Source organism: Trachypithecus francoisi, unplaced genomic scaffold (assembly GCF_009764315.1).
Source record: "Trachypithecus francoisi isolate TF-2019V2 unplaced genomic scaffold, Tfra_2.0 Lachesis_group7, whole genome shotgun sequence".
Lineage (NCBI taxonomy): Eukaryota > Metazoa > Chordata > Mammalia > Primates > Cercopithecidae > Trachypithecus > Trachypithecus francoisi.
In genome coordinates, this window is record NW_022681472.1 from 67,741,493 (window position 1) to 67,760,757 (window position 19,265).

Below are 19,265 nucleotides of genomic sequence, written 5' to 3' on the forward strand. Positions count from 1 at the left end.
TCAACAGCCCTTCATGCTAAAAATGCTCAATAAATTCGGTATTGATGGAACGTACCTCAAAATAATAAGAGCTGTTTATGACAAACCCACAGCTAATATCATACTGAATGGGCAAAAACTGGAAAAATTCCCTTTGAAAACTGGCACAAGACAGGGATGCCCTTTCTCACCACTCCTCTTCACCATAGTGTTGAAAGTTCTGGCTAGGGCAATCAGGCAAGAGAAAGAAATAAAGGGTATTCAGTTAGGAAAAGAAGAAGTCAAATTGTCCCTGTTTGCAGATGACATGATTGTATATTTAGAAAACCCCACTGTCTCAGCCCAAAATCTCCTTAAGCTGATAAGCAACTTCAGCAAAGTCTCAGGATACAAAATTAATGTGCAAAAATCACAAGCATTCTTATACTCCAGTAACAGACAAGCAGAGAGCCAAATCAGGAATGAACTTCCATTCACAATTGCTTCAAAGAGAATAAAATACCTAGGAATCCAACTTACAAGGGCTGTAAAGGACCTCTTCAAGGAGAACTACAAACCACTGCTCAGTGAAATAAAAGAGGACACAAACAAATGGAAGAACATACCATGCTCATGGATAGGAAGAATCAATATCGTGAAAATGGCCATACTGACCAAGGTTATTTATAGATTCAGTGCCATCCCCATCAAGCTACCAACAATGGCAAGTTTTACTGGTTTCATTTTATATCATAAACTGGTTGACTTTTCTTGCTGACCTAAATTAATCTATCCTTTTCCCCATGGTTCTCTACCACAGTATGAGTTAGGAAATAGAGAAATTGATTGCGTATCTCCTGTCTTCTAAATATATGGATTCCATGATCATTGTGGGACAATTGTTATACTTTTGAAGGTTGTTAAGGCAAGTTTATTATGCAAATCTTGTAATATTAACACAACTGATTTGAATCATTTACATGCTAAAATATCCTTTTCACATTATGTAATTCTGATAGTGTATTGGTTTGATATCTCCTACATTAGGTTTTAAAAGAAGAAAACATATTTACTTTCAAGAAAAAGAATGTCTAATACAATGTGCAAAGCTTCGTTTGAGTTGTTTAAATGTAAATAATATATTTCAACTTTTGATTTCAGCTTTTGTCTATATCTGATATATAGAGTTAAATTTTTTAGCAATAAAAATGCTCATAAACTTTGGAGTACTATTTATGAAGAAAAAATAGTTTGTGTTTTCATGATGCAAAATATATGGATGAAAAAGTTTTAAAAACACATATTATCCTCTGCATAAAGTAACTTGCATAAGAACATGTCACTAACAAGGGCAGAAACAAAACTTGAACTTACATTCTCTGACTCCAAATCCTATATCTTTTCATCAAGTAACTCTTTGTCTTATAATCACTTTATTTCCTCTGCATACAATGTCAACTTAAAAATATGTAAAAATGTTAAGATTTTTTTTCTTTTCCCCTGCTTATTTGATATTTATATTAAATATGTTGTTGCCAGGTGATTTTTTATATTAGCTTATTTTGACAGTGTCTTTTATTATTTTTAAGCACTGAATTAATGTTTGATTATGTAACTATTATGGTTAATAGCCTAATAATAATTATCCTACTTCGCTTTCTTTCTTTCTTTTTTTTTTTCTTTTTTCTTTTTTTTTTAGTTTTAGCATAGAACCAAACTATGACTTCCTCTATATCTATGACGGACCAGACAGTAATAGCCCACTGATTGGAAGTTTTCAAGACAGCAAGTTACCAGAGAGAATAGAAAGCAGCTCAAATACAATGCATTTGGCTTTTCGGAGTGATGGATCTGTTAGTTACACTGGATTTCATCTAGAATATAAAGGTAAATATGAACATTCCGTGTTAGTTTCATGATTTAAATTATAGATATTTTATACAGGAGAATAATTTTGTATGTCCCATTGTTAGTGGTTAGTTTTATGTGCATTTTTAAATGCAGATTATGTACAGTTCATCTCATAAAAGCGTTCTCACAGTAGACTTTTCTTATTAGCGAGAAGGAAATTAGCATTTCCCTAATTACTACCAAAGGAAATGTATCAGGCAAACAAATTAACAATTAGTATATTGGAGGAGTTGGCTGGAGCCATACAATATCAAAAGACAAAAAATACAAAAAAAGTCTCATTTTTTTAGAAGCTGAAGTTTCAGTCAAATACCTTCATTTGGAGAACACTTTCAGTGATAAAGGGAACAAAGTAGAGGATAATTGTATTTCAGAAAACATGTAAGTTGGGTGCCATCACTCATGCCTGTAATCCTAGCACTTTGGGAGGCCAAGGCAGGAGAATTGCTTGAGCCCAGCAGTTTGAGACCAGCCTAAGAAACATAGTGAGAGCACATCTGTACTTTTTTTTTTAACTAGTCAAGAGGGGTGGCATACATCTGTAGTCCCAGTTACTCAAGAGGCTGAGGCAGGAGGATCACTTGAGCCCAGGAGATGAAGGCTGCAGTGAAATATGATCATGCACTGCAGGCCAGTCTGGAAGAGCAAGACCCTGTCTCTAAGAAAATGTACACAGATACTTAAATATGTCAATATTCATAATAAGGAAAACAAATATAGTTATAATGTTTTAGAATACTTCTGCTAGTGTTAAAATGAATTGTGTTAGAGTGCCTGTGGATATTTATAATTATATTTTTCTAAAATTTTGTAGTTTATGTCTACAGGAACAGATTTATATTTAGATTGCATAAAGTTTAAATTTATTTTGCAACTACTGAGTCCATGAAGGGCATACTGATAATTCATCTCAAGTTGTCAACTGATTTCTGAAAATACATGCTTTGATTTGTTACCACCTTTTGTTTAATATTTTCAATAACTGAAAATTATATAGAATAATGAACTGCAAAGCATCCATCAACCAACTTGACAAAAATTATCATTCTGCTGTATTTGCTTCAGATCTCTTTATTCTTGTCTTAAAAAATCAAATATCGCGTATACAATGGAAACTCCTTTTGCATTTGCCATAGGAACAGGGGTTAGTCTCTTCAGGGCTATCATAAGAGGTCACAATAAATTTCACAACAACACATGATATGGGTAAGAAAGACATTTTTAGGGAAATGAAACTCACAAGTCAGCAAGAAACAGATGCTTGGAGTCCTCCAATATCTCTGTCATCACTTGGAACTGTCTGCCAGGTCAAGGGTAACTGCTGGACTTAAACAGTATAGTTTTCATTCCAGTGGAAAGGCTGATCCCTCCGTAAGTCTCTCATTTCACAAGAAAAAGCAGGAAAATGGCCTTGTTAGTAGGAAAATATGCAGGCCATTTGGCACAGACAGTGAGGTTTAGGGTGCTGGCTGTTTATTGGGGTTTTCTGCAAATGCTACCTGCTCTGTATCAGAAGATGCCTGGGGGAAGTTTAGACCTTGGGTTTATGGGTTAGAAACTCTTTTAGGGAGAGTGAGCTTGACCACAACATCACTGTAACCACCTGGTAAATAATTCCCTTACCATTTGTGGGAACCTGGCTAGCTGACCATCTAGGCAAACCATCTTGAGCATTCAAGGTCATTTTTCAGACATTCCTGCCCTTTTCATGCTGGTATTCCCCCTAATCCTGAATTTGATACTTATCCTTTCCATGTTTTTATGCTTGTACATATTTTTATATTTCTTATTTTCATACAAATTTTGTATTTTTATTATGTATGTATCCTTCTGAAAATTGATTTGGCCCCTTATGTTGTTTTTGAGATTTATCAAAGTTAGAAGCATATAGCTTTAATTTATTAAGTCCTTTATGATACTCCACCATATGGCTATATCAAAGTTAATATATAAATTTTTCTGCTGATAGACATTTAGGTTGTTCTAATTTATTACTACCAGAAATGAATGATGATGAAATGAACATTCTTTTACATGTCGTCTTGAATATATCTGTGAGACTCTTTTTAGAACATCTGTATACTTAAGAGTGAGATTACTAGGTCAAAGGGTATGAGCCTCTTCAATGTAACTCTATATTGCTGAATTATTCTCTAAAGAGGCTGTACCAATTTAAACTTTCAAAAATCAGAGGCTGAGAGCTTAGAAATTCCACAGTTTTTAAAAACCAGTGCTTTTGTTAAACTTGTAAGTTGCTAATCTTATTAAATGATATCTCATTGTCATTTTTATTGCCTTTTCCCTTATTACTATTAAGTTGAGCATCTTTTTCCTATTTTGCATACTGACGTTTTCCTTCTTTCTCCTTCCTTCCTTCCTTCCTTCCTTCCTTCCTTTCTTTCTTTCTTTCTCTCTTTCTTTTCTTTCTTTCTCTCTTTCTCTTTTCTTTCTTTCTCTCTTCTTTCTCTCTTTCTTTCTCTCTTTCTCTCTTTCTCTCTCTCTCTCTCTCTTTCTCTCTCTCTCTCTCTCTCTCTCTCTCTCTGTCTTTCTTTCTTTCTTTCTTTCTCTTTTTTCTTGAGATGGAATCTTGCTCTGTCACCCAGGCTGGAGTTCAGTGGCGATCTCAGCTCACTGCAACCTCCACCTCCTGAGTTCATTCAATTATTATTAATTGTTTTAACTATAGTCCCAAGTTTTAACTATGATGTATATTGCCTCTGAATTATTACTCTCTATTACAAAAATATATTATTGAAGTGGTGTTGTTGTCTGAGGTAAATACCCAGGATTTGCCATTTGGCACAAAGAAGATTAAGGACAGGGACAAACATGAGGAATGAGTTTAGGGGCGAAGGTTTAATAGGCAAAAAAATAAAAATAAAAAGACAAAGAGGACAACTCTCTCTTTTTCGTAAGAGAGGGGCATCCGAAAGGGGAAAATCGGCCCTGCTGTTAACTGTGTCAGATTTTATAGGCAGGCTTGAGGTGGCGCTGTCTGAGTTACATAGGACCCATAGACTGGTTTGACCAGGTATGACATTTACCTAGTGTGCGGGGAAGGCAGGCCACCCCACCCTAATCTTCTTACACAAAAGGAGCCTTTGTCTGGCAGGGGCTATACTGTCTTTTTCTTACTGTACTCGAGGTTTGGCAAGGGCAGATGGAGCCCGCATTTTGGACATGCCTAGTCCCAGGTAGCCTTTCCTGTGGACACAACTGTGGGCCTTCACCTGTGCAAGTTTCTGGTTTGCCTGTCTATGTCTGCAGCTCCATTTTACAGGTGGCTCTGTGTTAGAAAAGAAAGTGATTTGAGGGCTGCTTTTCATTAAAAGGAAAACCTTACTATCTGCCTAAGTAATTTCTTTTTAACTCCTGTATCATTATCCAATTGATTTAGTGCCGTCTGATTGAGCTGTAATTTTTCTTCCTTATACTCTCCTTGTCTGATTTTGATACCAAGATTACACTACCTGACTAAATTTGGGAGCATTCTCAATTTTCTAGTCTTGAGAATAGTTTGTATAAGATAGGATTATCTGTTTCTTGAACGTTTTCTATAACTAAAACTACGGACCCAGTGATTTAAGGTGGTGAAATTTTAATGGTTGTAAATATATTTAGATTTGCTTTTTTACCTTAGATTTTAAAAAATATTTTTCTAAAAACTAGTTCCTTTTACCCATGATTTCACATTTATTGACATTAAAATATTCACACTATTTATCTTTATTTGCTGCTGCATGTTTTTGTTAACACTGTTTAATATTTTTATTAATATTGCTTTTATCTATGTTATTTCCTCCCTTTTATTTTCTGTAGATTTGCTAATCCTTTTCCTCATTTCTTGAGATAAATACTACTTTTTTTTTTTTTTGAGACGGAGTATCGCTCTGTCACCCAGGCTGGAGCGCAGTGGTGCGATCCCAGCTTACCGCAGCATCCCTGATTCAAGCAATTTTCCTCCCCAGCCTCCTGAGTAGCTGGGATTATGGGCATGCCCCACCACGCCTGGCTAAATTTTTGTATCTTTAGTAGAGATGGGGTTTCACCATGTTGACCAGGCTGGTCTCAAACTCCTGACCTTGTGATCTGCACTCCTCAGCCACCCAAACAGCAGGGTTTACAGGCGTAAGCCACCACACCCAGCCAATACTGCTTGTTAATTTGCATTTTTCTCTTCTGATGATGAGCTTTTGGATCTACACATTTTCTTTAAGAACCTCTTAAGCTGCTATGCAAAAGTTTTGATATGTAGAGATTTATCATAATTTTATTCTAAATTGGTTCTAAGTATAGCATTATGATTTTTCTTTGCTGAAGTGCTACTTAAAAGTATTTCAAACTATCAAAACAAAATTTTAATCTATAACTTATTATATTATAAATTTCTAATTTACTTGCATGATCAGAGATGTATGATTCTGATTCGTTGGCTTGTCATAGGATTTGTTTTGTGGTCCGTTGCATTGTCAATGTTTATGTTCCTTGTGTACTAGGAGAGAAATTTGTATCATCTAATGAGTGCAAGTTTTTTGTATACATCCAATAAATTCCCTAGTTATATTGTTAAATATTCATCTTCTCACCGTTTTTTAACCTGTTTGGTCTAGCAATTATTGAAATAGTCGGGTAAAATCTACTATTCTTAACTTGCCATTTTTCTTAAAATTTTTACCACTTTTGTTTATATATTATGAAAGCCTGTTTTCAGGTGCATATAAATTGAATTTTTTCGGTTTTTTTGATACCTTGGATTTAGTATATTTACACTTACTAGCCTTTTTCTTTTATTTTTTGCTTTATATTTCTTTTGCTTTTTCTGTATTCCTAATTTCAAAATCTTCCACTTGCTACCAAATAATGTCAATATTTGATACTTTCTTCCTTATTTATTCACTTATTTATTTTTAAGTTTACTTACTATGTGCATCCCCCTCACTCCAGTAACCCCCTACACATATTCTAAAATACAATTTCTTAAGAGGAAAGCCCTTGTCTGTTCATTCATCACTATACACTAAGTGCCAAGAATAGTGCCTACACACAGTAGTTATTCAATTTGTTACTCGATTGGTTTTGAGCATTGCAAAGAAGTGTTTTCTGTTTTAAAATCAAGTCAGAATTCGAATATTAGAAGAATAACATTCTTTAAATGTAAGAACCCTTAGAATTGTATTCCTGTTCTAAATTTTATACATGAGAACTTAGCTTAGAAATAGCTACCTGCAAGCTGAAAGGCTTATACATGTGAGCTGCTTAAAAAAGAAAGAAAGAAACCTTTTAGGAAATCTGTAGAGATAAAGTGAGGTTCTACTGTAAATTAATATTTAGTAAAACATTTCCAAATATCACTATGATAAAAGTTGCAGCAAGAGTATCTCACTAGAAATCCAGTGGAAGATGGTCCTGATTACGACTTTCTTTCTCATGGAAACTGGTCATGATCTTATAATGCTTTTTCTAGGTAACACTCCATGTAGCCCTTACTAAAGCCAAGTAGTTAAGCAATTGAGATAAAAACCTATTTGCTATTATCTCAGCTAAATGTACATCCTTCCCTATTTCCCCAGCTTGATCATTTCAATGTTTGCATCACTTCCAAAAACTTAAGATTTATACTGTCATAGATAAAGAACTACAAATATAATTTTTTTAAAAAAAGATATTATTTACTATGCACTTACTCTACTGTAGGTTCAATGATTAGACCTCATTAGTAGGCATGCGAAGGATATAGATAATGCATGTATAAATGCAATAAAAACATTACAGAACAATCTTGTAAGTATTGTTATCCCCATTTTACAAAGGATACAATTGAAAATCTAATTGTTAAAATGATTTGCACAAGACTACATAAATTATTGTTACCATTAAGAATAAAGGCAAAGAAAAATATAAGCATAGGTAGAGAGAAATACATAATTATCCCATTAACTACATCCTTCTTCCCCACCCACTGTCTTCACCTACTATACCAGTACCTATTTAGACACAATTCCACCAAGTCTTATTTGTATACACCACATAATATTTCCTTATAATAATGTTCCCAAGATCCAATCTCATTAATTCTCTAACCTGGTCCTGAAACCCAAACCCCCCGCCCTGTTTATGGGAAAATCTCATTGCCCACTTCAGGGTCTCCAAAGTCTGTCTTATCAGCTTCCTTATTTCCTATTCATATTTTAATAAATGTTTCCTGTCTAATTGTCCAGTTTCTTAAGGCTAACAAAGTGGTGCTGATGTTTATAACGATCATTGAAAAATGAACATCTCATTATTTTCAACATAAAAATATGCACACCCAAATAAATGGACACATACATTGAGGCCCCAGATAGTAAAAATATTTTTCTTTATCTTTTGTAACATATATCACATACCTTGACTTAAGCATGTTGGTTTCTATAGCACTTAAAAAGTAATTAGTGATCTTTTTCCTTTTAAAAATTTTTAATTTTTACAGGTTCATAGTAGGTATGTATATATTTATGGAGTACACGAGATATTTTGATACAGGTGCACAATGTGTCATAATCATTATCAGGGTAAATGAGGTTTCCATCACCTAAAGCATTTATCATTTATTTATGTTACAAACATTCCAATTATATTCTTTTAGTTATTTTTAAATATACAATAAATGATTGTTGACTATAGTCACCCTGTTGTGCTATCAAAGACTAGATCCTTGTTCATTCTATCTAACTTTGTTTTCATACCATTAAGTATCCCCACTTCCCACCCCTTACCCTTCCCAGCCTCTGGTAACCGTCACTCTACTCTCTGTCTCTACAAGTTCAATTGTTTCAATTTTTTGTCTACCACAAATGAGTAAAAACATGAAAAGTTTTTCTTTTTTATTTTTAATTTTTGTGGGTATACAGTAGGTATATACATTTAGGGAGTATATGAGATATTTTTATACAGGTATGCAACGTGTAATGACCAACATCAGGGTAAATGAGGTATTCATAATCTCAAGCATTTATCCTTTGTATTACAAACAAACTATACTATTTTAGTTATTTTTAAATGTACAATTAAATTATTATTGACTATAGTCACCCTGTTGTGCTATCAAATACTAGATCTTATTCATTCTTTTTAATTATTTTTTGTACCCATTAACTATCCCCAATTTTCCTCCAACACCTCCACTACCCTTCCTAGCCTCTGGTAACTACCCTTCTACTCTCTAACTCCATGAGTTCAATTGTTTTTAATTTTTAGGTCCCACAAATAAGTAAGACAATGCAAAATTTGTCTTTCTGTGCCTGACTTATTTTACTTACATCCTCCAGTTCCATCCATGTTGTTGCAAATATTTCATTCTTTTTTATGGTGGAATACTACTTCATTGTATATATATATGCCACTTATTTTATATATATTTGTCTGTTGACGGACACTTTAGGTTGCTTCCAAATCTTGACTATTCTGAGCAGTACTACAATAAACCTGAGAGTGCAGATATCTCTTTGATATACTGATTTCTGTCTTTAGGATATATACTAGCAGTGGGATTGCTGGATCATAGGGTAGTTCTATTTTTAGTTTTCTGAGGAACCTCTATACTGTTGCTACTGTTCGCCATAGTGACTGTGCTAATTTACATCCCCCTCAACAGTGTACAAGGTTTGCCTTTTCTCCCCATTCTCACCAGCATTTGTTATTGTCTTTAATTAAAAATTAAGATGTATACTTTATTGTATATGTTCACTTCTAGTTCTAATAAAACATATATATATACACACACATACATACATACATACATCTATTTATATTCAGCAGAAATAATTTTAAAATAAAACTAAAATATTTTAGATGCAGCAGATCTAAAATATATCTTCTGACATATTTTATTTGGAGACTGTAAGGAGGCAAAATACTCTTTTACCTAGTATCTGTTCAGTAGGCAAATCACTATTAAGCAGATAAAATTAATTATGCATAAAAATAATGCTAATAACTTGTCTGCCTCATATTATTCGGAAACTAAAATCAGCTTTCCAGCTACTGCCTAGACATTTATATAAGTATTCTCCAGGTGTTTTCGAAATTTCCAGGTGTAATTGCTATGACACACATGGATATAAACAAAGGCAGTATTATTCATAGAAAGCTAGTCACCAAGGATTTAAAACAGTATATAAACATTATAACGAGATGAGTGCATTCTCTCAAATTGAGGCTAGCAGTGTAAAATTGTTGCAGAGTCAATATTTTTAAATTTGTCAAACATGTTTCCCTTTCCTCAAAAAACAGGATGCTTGCATTACAGTTTCACTGACAGTTATTGAAACATTGGGGAAAACTTCAAGGAAGGAGAAAGCAAACTTTTCAAAAGATGAATATTAGGAGAATAGACTTGTCAAAGAGAGTAATTCTTTTAAACAGAAATTTAAATCCTTCATTTACCCTCCAGGGACTTAGTTCAATTTCACGAAGTCCAGCTGTACATGACAGGTTTCTGTTCTGTCTAAAAATTACATTGTGTTTTCCTGCTTGTTTAAGGGAAGGTACAATGTAAGGTTTATTTTTATAAATTTATAAATAAACAAATCAATCCCTACATCACTAAAGCCCCATTCTTAGTGACCAAATTAAGTAGTCACCCTGCTGGTTCTTTCATAAAAAGAGTTGTGTGAGTATTTTATATGAAAAGAAATATATTCCATGGTTTGGGACAAAATTTTTATAGAGCAGCTGAGTATAATGTATGGAGTGCAAATTTTGTGTATATGTATCAGTGTGTGTATGTGTATGTGTGTTTGGGAGAACATCAAGTCATTTAGCTCTGGTTTGAAACTCAGGAATCACATTTATCTGCTTGCATATATCAGCACACCTCCTCCCCTACAAACTTCCCATCTCCTTTTCACCTAATCTGTTCTTTATTCTCTCAATGCTCACTTTAGATACCACTTTTTCAGTGAGGTTCCTGAATGCTTCCCTTTACACGGCATTCCAGAATTGCAAGTCTTTATTTAATATAATTCCTTTCTTTAACAGACTGTAATTTCCAGAGTGCCAGAACATTTTCTGATTGTCCACTGCTACATTTCCAGAGTTAGTAGGGTAGTGAGCCCTTAAGTAGTGAAAGAAAGAAAAGAAAAGAAAAGAAAAGAGAAAGAGAGAGAAAGAAAGGAAGGAAGGAAGGAAGGAAGGAAGGGAGGGAGGGAGGGAGGAGAGAGAGAGAGAGAGAAAGAAAGAAAGAAAGAAAAGAAAAGAAAGAAAAGAAAAGAAAAGGAAAGAAAAGAAAAGAAAAGAAAGAAAGAAAGAAAGAAAAGAAAAGAAAAGAAAAGAAAGGGAAAGAACTTTTTTCATTTCTCTGATATTCTATTAAAATTATTTAAATGTTTGGTTCCACCATTTCCTCTTTAGTTGCTTTGGGAGAAATTATATATAGTGTTCTTCTTAAAGCACAGATTTCTCATTATTTCTTATATATGTTAAAGTACAATAAACTCTTTGCAAACTTTTATGAATGAAAGAAACATATTCTTAGTGGTGTAATTAATTATATTTTGATATAAAAATATGTTTGTAGTAGCCAAACCCCAAGATATCATTGACTTAAATTCCAAAGATTCCATGACTCATATTCAGAGATATACCCACTTTCTGATTTCTTATTAATGCAAAAAAAATTCTAATGTAGAAAATCACTACATTTGTTATCCTGATTTATTGTGATGGCCTTTACATTGTACATTTCTTTATTATTTTTTAAGTAATCAATAATTACAAAATGGAAATAATCTCAAGGCCTCATCCAGATCTGTTAACAACAAAGTGTAATAGTACTTTTGCCATAAAATGAATGAACTAATTCTATTTCTCTACATATTTTCAAAATATTCTGTCAGTCTCTTTGTTCACTATCTGGATACAATGAAAACAATTCCTCTGTTGTGAAAGGATTTTATTTTTCAATCTGTCTGTTACTTCTAGCTTTGAAAGCGTTTTGCATAGGGATAGATAAGCTGTCCAAAAATATTGTGGTTTGGGTTTTGCTATTTTATAATGGGAGACCTCTGATAAAAATGTGGAGAATGACTGGAGAAAACAGGGTAAGAAAAATTGTTGCAGGGCAGAGAAATAGGGCCTTTTATTTTGCGGTGGGTAGTGAAATGAACTGAGCTCCACATAGGCAGAAAAACCACTTCTAGATTCAGTAACATGGGATGGGCATTACTTGTGGGGAGATCTTTTAAATAAAGACGTTTTGTAAGGAGTCCTGCTTTTTCCCCAGAGTAATTCATTTATAGTACCTACACATGGATTATAATACACATAATGTTTATAATAAATTCTGAAACCCTATGTTTGACTATATACTTTAGATACTAAGTTTAATGGGAAGATCTATGACGATCTTTATAATTTATTATTATCTTACTAATAAATATGCATTAGCAATTTGTCAGATATGGATAAGGGCTCCTTTGTACTTTGAGCCCCCAAACAAAGACAGAAATGGTGTTGCTGCTTTTTCCTTCTTGGTTAGAAAAAGAAGTGAATATGTCTTAAAGGTCCATACAAAACAGTCAGTTGTCCCTTGGTATCCCTGGGTAACTGGTACCAGAACTTCTCAGATACTAACATTCACAGATGTTAACATATAACTTATATACATCCTCCCATATGCATTAAATCATCTCTAGATTACTAATAATACAGGATATGATGTAAATACTAGGTAAACAGTTGTTATACTATGTTATTTAGGGAGTAATGACAAAAAATGTCTGTATATATTCAGTGCAGTACAGTTTTTTCCAAATATTTTCAGTCTGCAGTTAGCTGAATTCACAGATGCAGAACCCATGTATTACAGAGTGCCAACTGTATTTTAAAGCAATTAATGTTATATTAACACTGTTTTACAGCAAAACTCCGAGAGTCCTGCTTTGATCCAGGCAATATAATGAATGGCACCAGACTTGGAATGGATTATAAATTAGGGTCAACAGTCACCTATTACTGTGATGCTGGTTATGTTCTTCAAGGTTATTCAACACTCACCTGTATCATGGGAGATGATGGAAGACCTGGATGGAATAGAGTCTTGCCAAGTTGTCATGGTAAGAAACATATTTTTATGGATGAATTTTCATTATTAGGAAAAATGGGCTGGGTGCTGGTGGCTCATGCCTGTAATCCCAGCACTTTGGGAGGCCAAGGCGGGTGGATCACGAGGTCAAGAGATCGAGACCATCCTGGTCAACATTGTGAAACCCCTCTCTACCAAAAATACAAAAATTAGCAGGCCGTGGTGGCACGCACCTATACTCCCAGCTACTCGGGAGGCTGAGGCAGGAGAATCACTTGAACCCGGGAGGCAGAGGTTGCAGTGAGCCTAGATCATGCCACTGCACTCCAGCCTGGGCGACAGTGCGAGACTCTGTCTCAAAAAAAAAAAAAAAAAAGTCATTTCTGTGTTTCAAAACAGCAGCTATTCAACATACAATCTACAAGTGTGGTATTGGCAATGCACAGATTTTATCTATTATTATTATTATTATTGTTGAGACGGAGTCTTGCTCTGTGGCCCAGGCTGGAGTGCAGTGGCCGGATCTCAGCTCACTGCAAGCTCCACCTCCCGGGTTTACGCCATTCTCCTGCCTCAGCCTCCCAAGTAGCTGGGACCACAGGCGCCCGCCACCTCGCCCAGCTAGTTTTTTTGTATTTCTTTAGTAGAGACGGTGTTTCACTGTGTTAGCCAGGATGGTCTCGATTTCCTGACCTCGTGATCCGCCCGTCTCGGCCTCCCAAAGTGCTGGAATTACAGGCTTGAGCCACCGCGCCCAGCCTATCAATTTATTTTTAAGTTGAATTCAATAAAGAACTGATTTTGGAAAACTGCCTATATTCCCAGGTGTCTCTAAAGTAATATTCGTATAATAATAGACAAACCTTCTGAGAACTGGGTTATGGCCTGTTATGCTAATTTTTGTGCCCTCAGGATTTGTACCTGAAAATGTTAGGTGCTCAGAAAACATTGGCTGATTACATGAGGAACAAACACACTAAAACTGACATTTCAACCCAAGTAGATAAATTTAATAATTTAAATATTATTAAAAGCTGTTGATAAATCTTTGTCTATAATAAGGATAAGGAAGAATGTGTATTCTTCTAGAAATTAGGTTGCCTAGAAGGAGATAGAATACTGCATATTTAAAAATCATATGCTTGTATATAACTCTATATAAGAATGGAGATACAGTGAGAAAGGAAAAACAGAGAAACAGTGATATCACTGCTTAGGGTTGCTAGAGACTCCGTAGTCCATTAAATGATTCTAATGCATTGTATGAAAAGTAACACAGAAATGATATCATCTAGGACAGATTTCCCAAACTATGGGTCACCAACAGTGAATCATAAAATCAATTCATTGAGTTGTGACTAGCCTAAAATAAACATATAAGTGAATCGAATAAAATTAAATTAAAAGTTAATAAAAATAATAGAAAAAAGTATAATTTTTTGTTATACTTTATGTTCTAGGGTACATGTGCACAACGTGCAGTTTTGTTACATATGTATAGATGCGCCATGTTGGTGTGCTGCACCCATTAACTCATCATTTACATTAGGTATATCTCCTAAAGTTATCCCTCCCCCCTCCCCCTACCCCACAACAGGCCCCAGCGTGTGATGTTCCCCTTCCTGTGTCCACGTGATCTCATTGTTCATTTCCCACCTATGAGTGAGAACATGCAGTGTTTGGTTTTCTGTTCTTGCGATAGTTTGCTCAGAATGATGGTTTCCAGCTGCATCCATGTGCCTACAAAGGACATGAACTCATCCTTTTTTATGGCTGCATAGTATTCCATGGTGTATATGTGCCACATTTTCTTAATCCAGTCTGTCATTGATGGACATTTGGGTTGGTTCCAAGTCTTTGCTATTGTGAATAGTGCCGCAATAAACATACATGTGCATGTATCTTTATAGCAGCATGATTTATAATCCTTTGGGTATATACCCAGTAATGGGATGGCTGGGTCAAATGGTACTTCTCATTCTAGATCCTTGAGGAATCTCCACACTGTCTTCCACAATGGTTGAACTAGTTTACAGTCCCAGAAAAAAGTATACTTTAAGGAACATAGAGAGAGTATCTTTGTCTGTTTGTTTTTGAGATGGAGTCTGGCTCTGCTGCCCAGGCTGGAGTGGGAACACTCCTGTGTTCAAGTAATTCTCCTGCCTCAGATTCTCTAATGGCTGGAATTACAGGTGTGCACCACCACACCCAGATAATTTTTGTATTTTTAGTAGAGATGGTTTTTTGTCATGTTGCTCATGCTGGTCTCAAACTCCTGGCCTTAAGAAATCAGTCCACCTCAACCTCTCAAAGTGCTGGGATTACAGAAGTGAGCCACTGCACCCGGCCGAGAGTACATATTACTTTTGGAAAATTTCCCTGTTATATATAAAGAAATAAATAAAATACAATAAATATACATCTGTGTATATATATACCTGCGTGCATTCAAGTGTTTGTTTGAATTGGACTATGATATAAATTGCATTTCTTACTATTAATTTCAGTGAAAATAAACAACAATTTTTTATATCTAATATACATGGTAATTTTTCCTAGTTGAAGAATGTATTCACTTATAAGAATTACATGTGCATAATTTCTGACTTACCCCTCTCTGGGTTTATTTTGTCTCATCTATGAAATAGGGATAATTAACATTTTTTACTTCAAAATATTGTTATAAGAAACAAAGAAATGGTAGACATCTTCTGATTGGTCCATCATTACCAGAACAGCTGGTTAATTTTTGACTTGAATTTATGGTTCATCTATCAGAAGATAAAAGGAATAAATAGAGAAATAACTGCTTTGGAATTAGTTGTTCCAAAGAGAGAAAAAGTGATTGATGGCATGGAAGTTTAAAGGAAATTTAAGAGAAAGGGTTGGGTTGTTGTATCATATTAGAATGTAGAACCGTGGAAATTAGTATTATGTAATTTAGAATTAAAAAAATCTAATTTAGCTAGAAAAAAACATACTAAACGTAGAAAAGAACTTTTCAAATTTTACTGTCAATGACTGTTTGGAAACTACGGAAAATTTCTAAAAAATTTCTGGGAGCCAGATTCAAAATAACTAAAAGTCCTGATGCAGAAATATCAAAGGACACAAAAAACTATAGATTAATAATATAGATGTTAATCACAGGGATAAATGATTAAGTAGATGGCTTTCAATGACAGGTGAAAAAGTCAGGAACACTAGAGTATAGCATACATTCACTAAGAATATGCCCACCTAATATAATCATATTCCTTTCCAATAGGTCATAGAAATGTCAGTTTCAGCATGAAATGTGCCATATGCCATAATATATTTTTTTAAATCCTTTTGAGCCAAAAACATTTTATAGGATCAATTATGGCCCAATTAAGCATACTTAATGTTGGTTGAATAGTTCATATCTACAGACAATTTAGAGCGTACAGCAGACCTGGATTCAAATAGATGTCTTCTGACACCTGTGACCTAAGGCAAGCTCAGTCTTGACTTTTTAATCTCTAAAATTAGATTAATAGTTATTAATTCAATAGGTTATTATGAAGATTCAATTGGTAAACACAACACACACAGAGAATCTAGTAAAGTTTCTGACAAAAGTTGGAATATAAATATATGGAAGTTGTGATTTTCAACGCAGTGTTCCAAGAGAAGCAAAGTGCTGATAAACATGCATCACATCTTGCATTGGGTGTTATGTGTTGGTTAGCTAATATACTTCTGTCTTTTTAATATTAATTAAAATTAATTTATCTATGTTATGATGTGAATATACACATTCATTCACTCCTGAAAATTGAACAGATGTTGAGTATTTAAAAATTTCCCTAAGAGATAATTTTTACCATCAATTAAGTATCACTAGACTTTTAATCAAAATGGACATGATGTTACAGAAATCAAATAAAATTTATCCAGTGAATTCTTTAAGCTATTGGAAAAAAAGTTTAAGATTTAAAGTTTATGATTGCAACCAATAATTTCTAGTATAGCTGGGGAAAAAAATTCTGTTTTAGAACTAGATATATTTATTACTAAACAATGATTTTTCTTTTTAATGTCTCGGTTTCTGTGTTACTTTTCAATTTATTTATTTAGTATATCTAATCATAAGATATTGTGTAATTTGCAAGGTTGTTGAGAAAATCATATTAAATAACTTATTTTAAACATTGGTCTGTGGCTGTCACTGTCACACAGTGAGGAGCATTTGATACATTTTAGTTTCCTAATCAATGTCACACATATCTAATTATTTTTCCTCAGCACTTACACACAGCACTGGCTGACTTTCAGATGTAACAACGTAATACTTTTTTTTTTTTTTTCAGACAGGGTCTCACTCTGTCACCCATGCTGGAGTGCAGTGGTACAATCATGGCTCACTAAAGCCTGTACTTCCCAAGTTCAGGCAGTTCTCCCACCTCAACTTCTCAAGTAGCTGGGACTACAGGCATGTGCCACCATACCCAGCTAATTTTTTATTTTTATTTTTTTGCAGAGACAGTGTCTAACTATGTTGCCCAGGCTGGTCTTGAACTACTGGCCTCAAGTGATCCTCCCACCTTGGCCTCCCACAATGCCGAGGTTACAGTCATGAGTCACCACAACTGGCCCAAGTTAATACTTAAAAGTCAAATTTAGTATTTAAAGTATGTATAATAATCCAGAGGGTTCATTGTTCATAAAAAAAATTATTTTTTATGTTTTAAGATAAATTTTGTATTTTTATCTGAGATATGCCTGTGATAACTAAGAAAATAATAAGAAGTAGCTTATATTTAAAGCAATGATCATCTGCCTTATCCCTCTCTATCCTCCTACTGGTCAGAAGCTGAAGGTTCTAATTTCTGTTTCTAATTGCTCTGATGGTCCCTCCCATAACTCCATATAACATAGAAAGATCTGTTTCTTTATTTACCAGCTGTAGATAATACCTCATGATTCCCTGATACAAAAGATGATGTAACATACACAGTCCCTCTCTTCAGTAGTTCAGAGTTATATTATTTGGGGTTACTCTAGTGATTACTTTTGCTATACATTAATATGTGTATGCCTCTATTCCTAATTTTATCAATGTTTGAGAATTAGGTGACTGGCACTTTGCCGCTTTTCAGCCTAGGTGCCATCCCATAGTAGGTATCCTGACTAAAATCTCTGATAAAATTGTGACTGACTGGTAGGCATTGCTTTTGAGTGCATAAATAGGAAGTTAACTGTGATTCCTAGGAGTGAAAATAAGGAAAGCTCTTTCTTTGTTTATTTATTTATTTATTTTTTTAGTGTAGAAGCAAATACCAACATGATCATATTCTGCAGACTCTTAGAACACAACTGTATTTTGTTTTTACTTATAATGTTGGCTTAGTCTGACCCTAGAAGAACATAAGCTCCATGCAGTCATAGGCTATATATCCCATTTAGCATGTAACACCTTAATTTATATAAACAGGCTCTTGTTAAATATCTGCAAACTCAAACTAAACCATATTAATTTATAAAGTTTGTCTATTTTAGAAGATATAATTTTATCATGATTTAGGATTAAGTGCACATTTTAAATCAGAAGAAAATGTTTTTAAGAGCTTAAGGTGGACACTGGGAGATTATATTTGTCAGAAGTAGATCCAAAATGATTGCATCCTGTGGTAAGTCCTGCTCAGTGATGAGAAACTCTGCAGTTTATCTCATGATATTGTCATATATATTAAATGATAGTAGAACAGCATATCTGTACCTACAATTCCTTTCATGATTTAAAAAAATAATGTGTTTAGAAAATAATTTCTTCCCTTTTTATTTTTCGTACTTTAAAAAGGATCTTTTAAAACTCTGTAGTAATTTAGTTATATACAGACATACTGAATTAAAGTAGAAGTCATATGTCATTCTTATCCATAATCTCACTCAATATTAGGTAAAGGTAATAAAACAAAAACAGTGACAGATTCCAGATTTTCCTTTAATATTCATTGCTTGATTTATCTTACCTAATCATGTTGCCTTGACTTATTTTATCTAATGGCACAGCTCTACCCTTATCCAGAGCATCTGCCATCTCTTACCTCTTTTCCTCTCTCCTAACTAGTTTTTCTCCTTCCTTTGTTCTCCATATAGTATCTTCCAAACAACAATACAGTCATCTTTTGAGCATAGTTCAGATTATATCATATTTACTCAAAATCCACCAATGGCTTCCCAAATCAGAATAAATGTCAAAGATCTTATAATCCAAAGTTCTACTTCATCTTCTCATATACACCCTGACCTCTTTATTGTTTCCTCCCTCTGCTACACTCTTTGAGTGATACTAGGCTCCTTGATATTT

The 19,265-nt window shown here is 34.1% G+C and overlaps 1 protein-coding gene across 1 annotated transcript in view; it reads left to right on the top strand.

The window, feature by feature from the left end:
* Positions 1-19,265, top strand: part of LOC117079070 (CUB and sushi domain-containing protein 3-like) — a 230,638-nt gene that overhangs the window by 190,083 nt on the left and 21,290 nt on the right. The window contains exons 14-15 of the mRNA XM_033202697.1: positions 1,658-1,845; positions 12,768-12,962. Coding sequence (XP_033058588.1) covers positions 1,658-1,845; positions 12,768-12,962 — 383 coding nt within the window. The remainder of the gene's footprint in view (positions 1-1,657; positions 1,846-12,767; positions 12,963-19,265) is intronic.